This window comes from Gymnoscopelus braueri, assembly GCF_963280865.1.
Source record: "Gymnoscopelus braueri genome assembly, chromosome: 11".
Classification (NCBI taxonomy): Eukaryota; Metazoa; Chordata; class Actinopteri; order Myctophiformes; family Myctophidae; genus Gymnoscopelus; species Gymnoscopelus braueri.
The window spans coordinates 47438280-47452599 of record NC_137613.1 but is presented as its reverse complement, the minus strand read 5'-3'; the positions used below and the strand labels follow the sequence as shown (position 1 = coordinate 47452599).

Sequence of the window (14320 nt, the reverse complement as noted above, 5' to 3'; positions counted from 1 at the left end):
CTGGCACAAAATATTGTTCAGATGGGGGTCCGCAGTCAAATAAATATTAATTTAGGGGTCCTTGAGTGAGTTGAGGTATGCAAAACCTGCATCATAACTGTGTCTGCCTTTCATTATTTTCAAGGCAAAAAAACAAACCTTTGTCAACTCTCTGCATTTAAATTACCATACTTCAAGGCAAAAAGATTACCTTATGTCATAAACTCTTGTATATTTATGTGGTTTTACTTTCTCTAAACAAAGGGATTTAAAATATTATGCTTACAGTGTTAATTGTTCCATGGAATACTACTACTTTTGTCTGAGGAGCTGGTTTGCTGGCAACGTTTCAAACTCAGTCTAGAAGGACTACAATGGACGTTGCATCTAGTATCATAAACTTTAATGTCATTATGAAAGTTTATTTTTATTTTGACGGAGCAGGTTCATTTAGGCTACATTATTGAGCAAAGGGAGGAGAGTTTGTCTTCTATTGTCTGCTGCACTGTCTGCCCCTGTACACCAGCGCGCACACACACACACACACACACACACACACACACACACACACACACACACACACTAACACACGCACACACACACACACACACACACACACACACACACACACACACACACACACACACACACACACACACACAAACACACACCTTGTATTGTGAATTTGTACTTCCATGTACTGTTATGTAATGTCATGTACTATTCTCATGTCTTACTAAATAAACTACATCAATCAAACACACACAGGAGCACTGTTGTTTCACGGCACACCACGATTTGCTCCTTAAACACCACCCACAACCTGTGTAAACATAAAAACAACACAACCGGCTGTTTGTGTAATACTGCCTCAAAGTAGCGGCTGGCAGTGATTTTGGGTGGTGGGGCTATAAGACATCCATTATATTATATGATACCCATAGTTCACCCTGCAGCAACAGCATCACATTCCAGATACCAAGTTACAGCAATGACACTACTGTAGGCTATCTATACTTTGTTATAGGAAATGCTCCACAACAACACAAGTAGGCTACCCACAACAAAACAGTGGTTCCACTGCTCCAGTGAACGTTGTTTGTATGTGCAGATAGATGCTCTTATATCATGATTATTGGTGGTGGTGGCAATACTAATAATTTGAGCCTGGAATGATCAAATCCTGTGTTGAGGGTCACACAAGAATAACATGCACTTTGTAAACAAAATAAGACCAGAACCTGACAATTAATTAAAAGGTTAGATTATTACAGTCTGCTTGAGGTGTAATGCAGCTTTAAAGGCATACTAGGTAACGTTTTCAACAAAACTAAAGTTAAATTGTATATCTTTTGTGAGTGGCAAAAGTTTCACAACACCCACTCCATGAATTTCACCCCCGAAAGCCTTTTATTTATATATTTTCTATTGAACGTGGACGGGGGGGACTTTCCCGGGAAAATGACGTTCCTGGCCAACGTCATGACGTCGTGGCCGACACCGCAACGGTTTCCTGTTTGGTCAGGAACTACCGCGCTAATAACAAAAAGGAACCTCACGCTGATTTTAAGAGAATGTAGGATTGGAAGATCGAAAAAGAACAGAAAAAGAAAGCACAGCTCATGGTAACTAATGCTCCACTGGCTAAGAGAAACGATCCGTAGATAGTATAAAACAATTAAAAGATCGCTTTTTGAAACGCTTCCGGCTTCCGGTGAAAACGAATGGAATTCTGGGTAATCGAGGACTACGGAAATTGTATGCAGTGACGGTAGTGACCAGCAGAGGTTGCTAAAAATCGTTATTTGTGATTCTGCATTGTACAACTTTAAACATAGCAGCCAGTGATATGTATAAACTGAAACTCATCTTCTCCTACTGTAGACCTCTTCCCATGTTCCTTATCACTGCTTTTAAAGACGCACACGCACACGCACACGCACACACACACACACACACACACACACACACACACACACACCAACCCAGTCTCCAGGCTGAAACGTTTCCATCGTACGTTTCTGCGTATACCAAATCGTTAGATTCTAACGTAATTTCGTTCAATTACGTTAGAATTTAACGTCTCATTGGTCTGCTGTCTGAGGATCATTGTATTTTACGTCTGAATTACGTTAGGATTTAACGTTTTGTTGGTCTGCTGTCTGAGGATCATTTAATCCATGACGTGCTCTTTATATATCCCAAATCAAATAATAATAATAATAATAATAACTAGCAATAATGAATTGTGCTTAGAACATTTAAAATGTTTAGCACAGGGGTTTTCTGTTCACGGCCAGGCAAGCACCTTTTTGAATGTTGTTGATGCTGTTAATATATCCCGAATCAAATAATAATAATAATAACTAGAAAATGTGCTCCTCGGAGCACAGGTGTCCGCCAGGCGAGGTGGTAAAAGAAAGTACTGTTCCTGATTAATCCTGTCTTACCTATTTATATTACATATTGTGATGTCATGTGAAGCTTGACCAATGTTAGCTGTGAGCGGACGGACACACACACACGGACGGACAGAGGGTAAAACATACTCTCCACCATGCCTTCGGCCTGGCGGAGACAATAATAATAATAATAATAATAATAATAATGATCAATAAATAACTGTGCTTAGAGAATTTCATAGCTTGAAATAGCCTAGTTGCCATACATATTAAACGTATTTTTAATTAAAATATATATTATCTAACTCTTAACCGCTAATTCCTGGCGCACACTAGAATACGCCTACTACATCCGGATTGTGATGTAGACAGTTTCCGTATCCGAGACCGAATACCACTTCTGCACAGCTGTTGTTTGTTTGTAACTTCTTCTCAGGGTAAGTCCGTTCTATGTATGCATTTATAAGATATAAATCGTTAAATATACACCACAAAATGATAGGCCATGGCGTCATTGTTCACATGTTAGTATGTAGCAAGTTGTTTGATCTGGACAAGTTAAAGACTAAGTTAAAGACTGCTTGGTTTGGTTGGACATTGCTAAACTAACCAGCTAAGCCAAAACAGCGCGCCGCACTACGATGCACCAGTAAATCCCGTACTTCTCCTGTACAAATGCAACATATACAGTGCTTACCCGGTTGCCCCAAATGTTAACTAGCAGTCCGGAGTCTTTGTGGAATGTATTAGTCCATATTTTTCAATAAAGAAGTGTTTTAATCCCGTCTGTGGCCGAACACCATTTCCCCCCTCGTTTATTCCCGTTTACATTGAGTGTAATTCCGGCTATGACCTGATGCGCCTCGTCACTACCGCCATTGGGAACTTCCAACAGAATCGTCCACAGACGGGATTAAAACACTTCTTTATTGATACGTACGGTCTAATACATTGCACAGAGACTCCGGACCGCTTATTAACATTTAGGGCGACCGGGTAAGCACCATATATATATTTTTTGTACATGTACGGGCTTTACTGGTGAATGTCCAGCATTGAAAGTCAGCTATTTTCAACATGAATTAAAACGGAATACAATATTGTAGGGGGCTCATAAAGACCACTCATGGATCCTGCCTGGGTCCCATACATTGAACCCCATGCAACTCTTTTTGGCACATTAACCATTAGCTAAAGTGGACTGAAATAACATGCCAATTTATTTTATAATTCAGGTTGAAGAGGGTAAAAAATAACATATGTTTACACTTGGCCATGGAGGGAGGGGGGGGGGGCTGATAAATGTGGTTACGCTCTCCTTATTTTCTGTTTCTCTCTTTGAAGATTTTAATATGCAGAGGTTTGAGGACCTTCTATAGCAGTGGTTCTCAACCTGTGGGTTGTGACCCCAGGGGGCTCCCCACATTATTTTTGGGGAGTCCCCAGATGACAGTGAAGTGACAATTAAGGACTTTTAAGACCTTTTTAATACCAAAGAAAATGACAAAGAAAAAAGACCATTACTGCATCAAAAGTAATCAACATACTATTTAAAACAGGTAAAACATTGGCCAAATTGGCAAATAATGTAAGAAAAAGGCAACAATTATGAAAATAGTCGATCTACAAGTTCACAACGCATCGTAAAGGCCGGGCGTTGTGAGCTTGTAGATCTGCGATTTTCATAATATTTATCTGTGGAACCGAGTCAAACAAAATGTATTTAAGATCTGTAAGTTCTCACTGATAAATATGTTATGTGTGTCCCATTAATCTTCCTTAACCTTAAATACTGTTTGTTTGTATTCTATTTATAGTGGCTCATAGGAATAGACTACGTGACAACCAGGAATAGTTTGGTGACCACCGGAGAGACGGGTGACATCCGGAATGTAGACGGCATCCGGGAGCAGTATGGGTTGGCGCCCCAGCCTGTGTCTTCCGTGAGGAAGAAGCCCAACAAATCCACGGTGAGGCCTTTAAGGAGGGCCATTCAAGCAAGCCATAAGAGGAGCCTGCAGTACCACCACGGGCCAAGAAACCATCACGTCAGAATGAAATGTTTGGAGTGGGGGAGTCTGGTGCAACGCTCAGGTCCTGGACCTGGTGAGACGGAGGAGCCTAGCCCCTCCACGTGCCAGAGCCTCTCTTCTCCCCCATTCCCGGCAGAGTAGTTCCGGACAAGCGGTTTGAGTGGCACTGTCTTGCCCTAAGAGGACGACTGACCTTGGGTAGCTACCTTGGACGTAAGTCGGGGCTTGATTAACCCCGGCTGGGTCACCTGGGCGAGGGTGTATGTTGCGAGACCCCAGGCTACAACACTGATGATACGTCCCAGGTGCATCCATGTGATGTTTTTTTCGTTATAGTACTCTATACATTCTAGGCAAATGGATGGACAGAAGAAGGGGTCCATCGGTCTACTGAGGAGAAGACTTCAAGACCTTAGACTCAAAGAGCAGACTGCAGGAACCACTTACAAATCCATTCAGGGACCACGTCCTATAGGGTGTTTTCGAATAAGGACGAAAGAGACAGATGAATGAACAAGGAATGATCACTGCCTCTCACCAGGCTGCCCTGCGAGTCTGCGACACTGGAACACTTTCTTTTGACAGACTGTTTCCCATATATTGGATTACCTCTGTTCGTGTGGATTATTTACACCCCATTCCCATTTCTTTGCTTCGTTGATATACATTGTGGATTTGACCTTTTGTCTGCCATATGCACTGGACAATGGACTATACCTTCCGACATGTGGACCTGCTCATATGTTCTTGCACCTTATGTCTAACCTCATGTACATGCATACCTGCTGCCTTCTTATGTTATGTGAAGATAACGTTGATTCATCTCATGTCTATAATGCATTATTAGCATACTTTTAATGCCATATAATCTGTTTATAATCCTTCCTGACTGACTGACTGACTGACTGAATGCTGATAATACTAGTATGGAGACTTCTGTTGTATACTTTTTAGGGCTGTTCTATCGATATATCTATTGTGATATGAGACTAAATATCCTGGGATCTTAGTTGTACACATTTTGATTTGGTTTATAATAACTTAAGCTTGACTTTATACTTACTTAAAAGTAGCAGATCGAGCATGCACACTATAGCTATTTTTGCAATTTGTTAGTTAAAAGAGAAATTAGAAGGAAATGTTCATCACTATCGATATTGAAGTATTTGGTCCAATAATGTATGCTGTTTAGGACAGGGGTCTTCAACCTTTTCAGGCCAAGGACCCCCTAGCTGAGAGAGAGATAAAGCAGGGACCCCCTACTCTATATTGTATAAAATTGTGTTTCAGATTTTTAACTTAGTCTGACTTTTTTCCCTCTACACCTATAGCCTCTTTGCCAAAAATAGCCGATCTACAAGCTCTCAACGCCTTGCAGAAAAGGGGATGCTAAGGTTCAAGTGGTTAAGGTAAAAAAAAAACATCATATCACACAAAGATTTGGCGGACCCCCTGTAGTAACTCTGAGGACCCCCTAGGGGTCCCGGACCCCCTGTTGAAGACCCCTGGTTTAGGATCTATCTCACAAGTATGTCTACCTTTTTCTTGCACTAAATTGTTTTATTTGAATGATTAACTTTGTCCTGCAATTTTAACAATGCTCTTATTAAAACCATACTGCCTTATTACAGATAGGGTGAACTCAACAGGGTTATATTGTAGTATGTTTGGACAATACCCCAGTATTAGAATACAGCATGCTGTAGTGAGTGTTTCTCAGTGCTAGATGTAGATTTTCTGGGTTACTTTGATGATTTTGATTGATTGATTGAATACTTTATTAACAGTTTGCAAAAAAAAAAGGCACAGTGGCACAGATTTATACAAAATAATGCTAAATGGACAACCCAAATAAGCCCTCAGGGCTTATTTGGGTTGTCCATTAAGGTCTTGTGAATTCAATTCATAGATACATCTAAAGACATATATTTACGAGTAGTAATAAGAAAGAAAGATGTGCAATAAAGAAGTGTTTTAATCCCGTCTGTGGCCAAACGCCATTTTCCCCCCTCGTTTACTTTCCTTACTTTACTTTTTCTTGGTAGACATTGAGTGTAATTCCGGCTTTCACCGGATGCGCCCCGTCACTACCACCCATTGGGAACTTCCGACAGAATCGGACACAGACGGGATTAAAACACTTCTTAATTGAAAAATATGGACTTATACATTGCACAAATACTCCGGATACCTAGCTAACATTTGGGGCAAGCGGGTAAGCACCTTATATTTTGCATTTGTACATGTTTGGAGAAATACGGGCTTTACTGGTGACATTCCAGGGCAAACTGAGGGGGTTATCTACTCTCGAAGATATAAACATAAAATTCTTGTAGACACAGTACCTTTTGTTAAGATTCTGAATTCTTAACTCCTAGTCCCCATCTTTATCCAATCCAGCAACTTTGATTGGTGCAGGGCTGAGCAAGGATCAGATTGTAAATTCCACAATTTATTTATTTCACTGCAGATAGTACATTTTAAATCATCCTTAACTCTTAAATTAAATTAATTCTTTCAATGGAATCTTGTAAAATCTTGTTTTATTCGATGGCCTTCCTGTTCTGGTATTTAGCCTTTGTGCCCTCAAAAAGTGAAAAACACCAAAGACCAAGTGGCCTTGCCCCTAAAACATATTTTAATGAATGTAGGCTATCACACATTTTGTTTTAACCAATCTGTATAGAATATGTATTGTTAATACAATATAACTACATGTGCAGTGGTTGGAGGTGGTCTCTCCATAGTGTCAGATAGGACACCTACTGGTTGACAAGTAGTACTGCCTGAAGCTCATGATACCAGCCTCTGGACCAGCCTCTGCCAGATTCTGCGAGAGAAATAAGCAACCAGGTCTACGGAAACAAGCCCAAAAACAACGACTAGGCCACATGAGCACTTTAAACCTATATACATTGGCTATTTGAAAATAGCCGATCTACAAGCTCACAACATGTCGCGATGTGACACAATGTGAGCTTATAGATCTGCTATTTCAAAAAAAGAATAATCTTGATATAAAGTGAAAAATATGGAATGTTTTTGATTTTTTTTAACAACACAAATGTTGTATGCGCTGGCACAAAATATTTTCAGATGGGTGGTCCGTGGACAAATATTAATTTGGGAATCCTTGACATGAGCCACTGGTTTAAACAACATTAGGAAACGAGGCCAAAATAAGCAACTACACTTTAGAAACAAGCCCCCCCAAAAAAGTAACCCGCAACTACCGATATTTACAAGCTACTTTACAGAAAAACAAGCCAAAAAGTCGCTTATAATAAGCAGACATGGCAAAACTAATCTGGACTGAGTGGTAGAACTGTGGTCTCGATCATGCGGGTGACCAGCGTTTGAACCTCAGGTTGGACGTAAATCATACAGATTGCAACTTTAAGTTAAGTAATACTGAACACTTAAATCCTCTAGACTTAGTAAACTGGACCTGAGTTGTCTCTGTACTTGGTTCGCTTTTTGTCCGTCTCAATTGTGATCCGAGCTTGTAGATCTGCATTTTTTTGCTAATGTTCCCCCAAGAATATGGATGCTGGGATTACAAGTGGTTAATGTGTAGAGAAGCAGAATTATCTCAACATTGTACAGATCCAGTCATGACACTGAAAATGATCCATCTTCATGGTGGCTCTAACTAAAGTGATGTGTGGATGGATTATTTCTGTCTGCAATAAAGATGTAACCACTTAAACCATCTAGACTTTTCCTGTCTACAGCAAATCTCTTTGCCAAAACAGCCGATCTACAAGCTCACAACGCATCGTGTTGTGACACATTGTGAGCTTGTAGGTCATCTATTCTTGGCTAATATTACCCCCAGAATATGGATGCTGGGGTTCGAATGGTTAAGACTCCACGATGTTCTTCATCCCTTTCTGCTAAGCATCTATAGCAGCTATGAAGTAATAAAGAAGTGTAGGAATGCTGATCTGAGACGAGTGTGTTTCTGCTAAAGCATTGCAAAGCAGTTATAAAATAAGTGTAATAATGCTGATCTGAAACCAATGCGTCTATGAAATCCTATAGTGAAGTTTATCTGTTCATGTGACTTGTTATGACCCATGAGCTCAACTTAAAGTTAGGAAAATAAACGCAATGGATACATTTTTTATTTAATTTTATTGCAAATCTGCCAAATTGTTCATAGTTAAGAACAGTTTTCATATGAATGATTTTACTGTATGAATGAATAAATATTTTATTTCTGGGTCCTCACAATTTCTTGACCCATCCCACATGGGATTGATTGTCAGTCACATCAATTAAACATAAACATACCAGTGTATACCCAGCCAGCAACTCATAATGCAACCTGATTTTAAACAAGACACAAACAGTACATACATTATGCACATGCATAAAGTTAATACAATGAAAGTTAATCTATTATAAATCACCCTCTAAAAATAGAATATGGCCAAATTCAATTAAAGCACCATTCTCATAATCTATCAGGTTTAGATCTAGCCTGGTAAACCCTCCCTCCGGAAATCTAATTTCTATTTGATTCCAGGAGTGAGTCTGGCCTTATCGCCCATTCTGCAATATTGGCTGCAGGCTGAGTTGGGCGGAAGTAATACCGTTGACTGACAACCCCTTCAGCCAATGATATTTTTTCCCCTTCAGCCAATCAGCAGTTCACCAGTCTAATGTGACGTCAACGGGACTTTTGAGACAGCCAAGCCCAAAATGGGTTGCCTTATTCGGGTACATGGGTGTCACTGCCCACCCCTACCGGTTCTCTAAATTTTTATTTTTAAATAGGCTTTGTCATGATTAATTGACCACATATATGAAGTTAAACAACTAAATTCTATCCAAACGATATCTTATAAGTAAATTCCGTGCCTCAAAATAGAAGTTAGAGAGCTTTTTGAAGTCAAAAAATCGCGGAGATTATAGCGGACAGAAAAAGATGGCTGCCGTTCGTGTTTTGGGCTCACTCGAACTCGCCACCTGATTGGCCAACTGTCGCTGTCAATCACAGAACGATGTGCGACGACGCTGATAGGCTCGGTTAGCTGGTAATTCCACTAGAAACCCCCACAATGGGCTATCAGGCCAGACTCACTCCTGGAATCAAATAGAAATTAGATTTCCGGAGGGAGGGTTTACCAGGCTAGTTTAGATCAGGGGTGTGGACTTTTTAAAACAATATTTCTCTCAGATCATGATACAAAGGACAAAATAAAATAAAATGGATTTCATTCTCCACCTCATTCAGATCACAGTATTCACATATTCTATCCTCCTCAGTTATGACCCTATATCTTCCTGTTTCGATATGTAATGGCAGAATGTCATCTTATCTGCGCATAAAGTGACCTCTGACTTTTAAGCCAAATTATACAAAACAATGTTTAATTTTGGCTTTGCCAAATTTCTTCTGCACAAGCTTCCATGCATTTTGCACTGATTCTATTTTTAAACTCCTCCACATTCACAGTTATTCTTTGGACATAATGTTCTTCCTGACCACATTCCCGTTATAAATCAAAGATTTCAGAGACCCATTCCCCTTCAACAGACAGATCCCTATACAAAATTTTGCTAGCCACCCTGTTATGGCTAACTGCAAAACAAAAAAAATAATTTAAAACAAAGTTTCATCATCATCATCATCATCATCATCAGCATCATCATCATCATCATCATCATCATCATCATCATCATCATCATCATCCATGAATTAACAAACTACAGAACCTATTTAAAATAGAATGAGCTTTGCTAAAGAGAGCTACTCTATGTAATGTGATAATGATCAGAGACTAACACCACTATTAAAAGGCTTACCCATGTGTTCAAGGTTCAAGGTTCAAGGTTGTACTTTATTGTTACATCTTGTGTACAGGTACATAAGAGTAAAACTTATGTTGGTTCGGCTTCCTTCAAACAATGCAGCAGCATAAGTAATAACAATAGAATAAAGAAAACGTAAAAAGATTTAAAGAAAGAGTGCAAAAAGAGCAAAAAGAGAATGAAAATTAATTCTTCTCTCAGTGTTGTCACCTCTCTGTTCTTCTCCATATCTGAACAAACCAGTTGTCTCTCAAACTCTCTCTGCATCTTTGTCTTTGAGATCATGATGCTGCTGAAGATCTCAGGTAGGATCTTCATCAGGTCTCTCTCTGCCTTCACTCTGACCTGTCCTCCGTAAAACTCTCTCATCTCCTCTATTTCCTGTTTATGTCTTTCCTCCATATCTCTCTTCTCGTTCTCGCTCTGTACTGTAAACATCTCCAGCTTTCTCTCCATCTCCTCTCTTCTCTCAGACTCCCTCCTCAGCTCTTGTCCCAGCTCTCTTTTCTTCTCTTCATCCCTCTCTTCCCTCATTTGTTTCTTCAGTTCAGTCAGTTGATACTCAATCTTACTGATGTTTCCCTGAAGCTCTTTGATGGTTTCCTCTTTCTCCCTCAGAGATTCCTTAAGCTCCTTCTCAAACCTCTCCTTCATCTCCTCTTCCTTGTGTTTCATCCCCTCTCCCCTGCCCATCTGAAGTTTCACTCCTACCTGGGCCTCTGTCTCTAGGTAGCTGCTATAAAAACAATACAGCTGTTCACTAAGGTTAGGGTCCAGCTGATTAAGGATGTGAATCATTTCTGAACTTGCGTTGTTTCCCTTTTTCCGCACCATGTCAATTATTCCCCGTGCTTTGTCTGCCCTGAGTTTTTCCCCTATGATTGAATCAATTTCTGCATCATTGATAACATTCTTACTCAGGAGTCTGTCCAATAGAGAATGCAGGATGGGCTCTGAGACTCTTTCAATGAACTCAGGCCTCACAGTCTTCAGACATTTATCTTTTTCCTGGACCATTGTCAGATTTTGCTGAGTTGTGGACGCACCTTGAAGACAAGATGGAGGATTAATTGGTGACTGATTAATATCAGTGGTATAAATGTATAGTATAATATTAGTGGTATAATTATACCGTAATAACAAAGATAAGTAACATTTAGACCTAGCAGTCTTCTTCCAAGCTCTGTTGTGGCTAATAGGCCGAAACATTAACATGTTTGTTGACGTGACCAGAATAAATTGGGGAAATTTAGATTAACTTGGTCATGAATATCTGTGTGTGTGCTACATTTTACCTTTGGGTATTCAACAGTGCAACTATATGAAAAACAAAATACAGTGAAGGTGCATCCTGTTAAAGATCTATAGTAACTACAGCAGTCTCACACTGTTTGTATGCACATTCACACATAGGGTGCGTTCGGAAATACAGCACTGAGCGCACTGGCCAATACAAACTAATAGGCGAGTGTGCTCCGGTGCGCAATTTCCGAACGCACCCATAATAATGTTCATTGTGTATACACCCTCAACAATAGTTTACACCAAGTGACTTTCCTATTTCTTATCAATAGAAGTACAAGCATACAAAGTGTATACCACTTGTGCCTTATTTCATATTTTTTTTAAATGTTTCAATAGCGAAAATAGCCTATCTACACGTTTTTTTAAAGAAACAAACAGATCTGCTGAGCTCCAATGATAGACCATTCATGTAGTGAGATGAAGTTTTTTATATTCTCACCAAGCTGTGTGTTTTCAGTGGTGACATTATCTAATTCTGTCCTCCTCGTCCTCAGCTCTTCATCTTTATGATTCAATTGTTTTTCTATTTCTGTCTTTAGTTTATGAATTTGTTGGTCTTTCTCTTCTAGACTCTTGTCTTTCTCTATCTTGATCTGTTCCAGTTCACTCTCTTTTTCCTTCAGTTGAACTGTAAGCTTCTGTACTTGTGTGCGTAGGTCCTGCTGGTCCTGGATCAGTTTCTGTTGCTGTTCCATATCCTCTTTTACAGAACAAAGAGATATAACATGTAAGTTTAACAAGGTTCAAGGTTCAAGGTTCAAGTTTATTAATGTCCCAGAAGGGCAATTGGGTTTACAGCCAGAGTAGTGGTTTAAAACATACAGACAGTACAGGACAACAGCAGACATGAAACACCATAGCATAAAAACATAGATCCGGGCGCATCTAGTGCAATAGATAAAAAAGGAATTATAACGTGCCGGCATAAAGTGCTTGTTTCATCATCATCATCATCATCATCACAGTAAAGTGCAAGAGATAAAGAGATAAAGTGCTTGTTTCATCAACATCATTATCATCATCACAAGAGATAAAAAAGGAATTATAAAGTGCCGTCATACATCGTAATACCATATGTGTGTGTTCCAGCCATCAAACGGGTAACGGCTGTGGACGGATTTGACCATATGGCACTTTTTGACGTTCCGGGGGTACCAGTGGCTTTGCATGCTGAGAGGGGACATGATGATTTACGATCTGCGGGGGTCTAATCTAAGAGTTTGCCTAGGATGCCCCTTGGGTGGAAAGAGGGGAGTATGGGGGTTGCGGGTCACTGGATAGCTCCCTGGGCACTTGGAGCATGGAAGATTAAAGTTATGGAGACCCTAGGCTTCTTCCCTCTCCCATGTCTGACATGAAACCCCATAACAGCTGGCATAGAAATGTCCCATCAAGGCTATAGAGTGGGTCACTTGTGAGCCTAGGAGAAGTGCTCATAGGCAGTTAGAGAGAGTGAGGATAGTCAGTCCCTGTGATGGTGGTTCTAAGACCTCCATGTGGTGCATGGCTATGCATTAGAACAACAGGGATGTCGTGTCCCTATGTCTGCCTAGCTCGCTGGTCCCAAGTGGACCTCCACACGGATCTGCTTTCTAAGATGCTCGTGGACGGATATAGGTAGCGATATAGGTAGCACGGAGAGTCGGTACCCGGTGGTGTCAGGCAGACAGGGATATCCCTACTGTACGTCAGACTGTCTCACAGGAGAGTCTGTGTCTGTATTTTTAGTAATATTCAGATAAGTAATATTACCAGGGGTCCCAAGTGACTCCCCCAACTCCCCTCTACCCACCTGAGGGCCACCCCAGCCCTGCAACACTTCCGCACCGACCCCCTCACTGACCTCCACACCAGCACCCACCCCTCACCTCCAGAGGTTCCAGGCCCTATACAGTACGTGACCTTGACTTCTGAGGCAATTGACATTGTGGAGTAGTATGTTGTATACTTTATTGTAAGTTTTTCCATGCATAATTTTTTACTGACATTCTTTTGAAATAGTGAAAATAATTGCACATTTTACTTGCGACCCATAAAAATGGGTCTGTGACCCAAAATGGGAAACACTGCCCTAGTAGCCTGATTATCAGACTGAAGCTGCGTGGAGCTTCAGTCTGAAATTGGCTCCAGTGTCGGGGATTACAAGGGGGAGGGGATTAGAAATTCCCTAAACCAATCCTAAGGGATCCCCAAGCCCACCTCCACCTCTCATTGGACAATGCATTTTGTACCGGAGAAGTCCTCGGTTCACATTTACAAGTCCAGACCAAGAGGCAGTCCACTCAGAGAGTGGGCGGGGTCTATGGTATGGAACCAGGCCCTAGGGGGAGTTTACTTTCTTTCTTTCTTTCTTTCTTTCTAGTCCAGCAGCCAAAGGGCCTTTTTTTGGCTGAAGTGGGAAATTTGGTCTATAGTATTTTTGTATTGGCCCAAAATATTGTCTATATACATATATTCATGAAACCACCTGCTGGACAGCTGTCAGCATTGAGCAATTGTTTTTATAGGGGGTTATATGTGACCATACCTCTCCATTACAAAAATAGACTACTGGAAATGTCTTGGTCTCAGAATTCTTGTTTTCTATTCACTTTTATTATTGAAATGTAATCTATAGGCCTAGTGTATGATATTCAACTTTGTTGCAAAGAGTTTAGTGTTGCACAATTAGAATAATTAGCGTAATTAATACATTATTTATTGACCAGTAAAAGTTTCTAAAGGTGGTTTTAGGTCATTCAATGCCTTAATAACGAATCCCCAACTGCTGACCTTCTTTGC

At 40.4% G+C, this 14320-nt stretch overlaps 1 protein-coding gene and 1 long non-coding RNA gene across 3 annotated transcripts in view; one reads left to right on the top strand and one right to left on the bottom strand.

Moving 5' to 3' along the window:
* Positions 1–10114: 10114 nt before the first annotated feature.
* LOC308094605 overlaps positions 10115–14320 on the top strand; it is an 85446-nt gene continuing 81240 nt past the window's right edge. Inside the window, exon 1 of the long non-coding RNA XR_013933970.1 lies at positions 10115–10241. This is a non-coding gene — a long non-coding RNA (uncharacterized lncRNA). The remainder of the gene's footprint in view (positions 10242–14320) is intronic.
* Positions 10238–14320, bottom strand: part of LOC308094599 (uncharacterized protein) — a 99502-nt gene continuing 95419 nt past the window's right edge. For both annotated transcript variants that reach the window (XM_080441355.1, XM_080441354.1), the window contains 2 exons: positions 11979–12239; positions 10238–11280 (listed from right to left, as the gene is read on the bottom strand). In XM_080441355.1, the coding sequence (XP_080297481.1) occupies positions 10304–11280; positions 11979–12239 (1238 nt within the window). In that variant the 3' untranslated portion in view covers positions 10238–10303. The remainder of the gene's footprint in view (positions 11281–11978; positions 12240–14320) is intronic.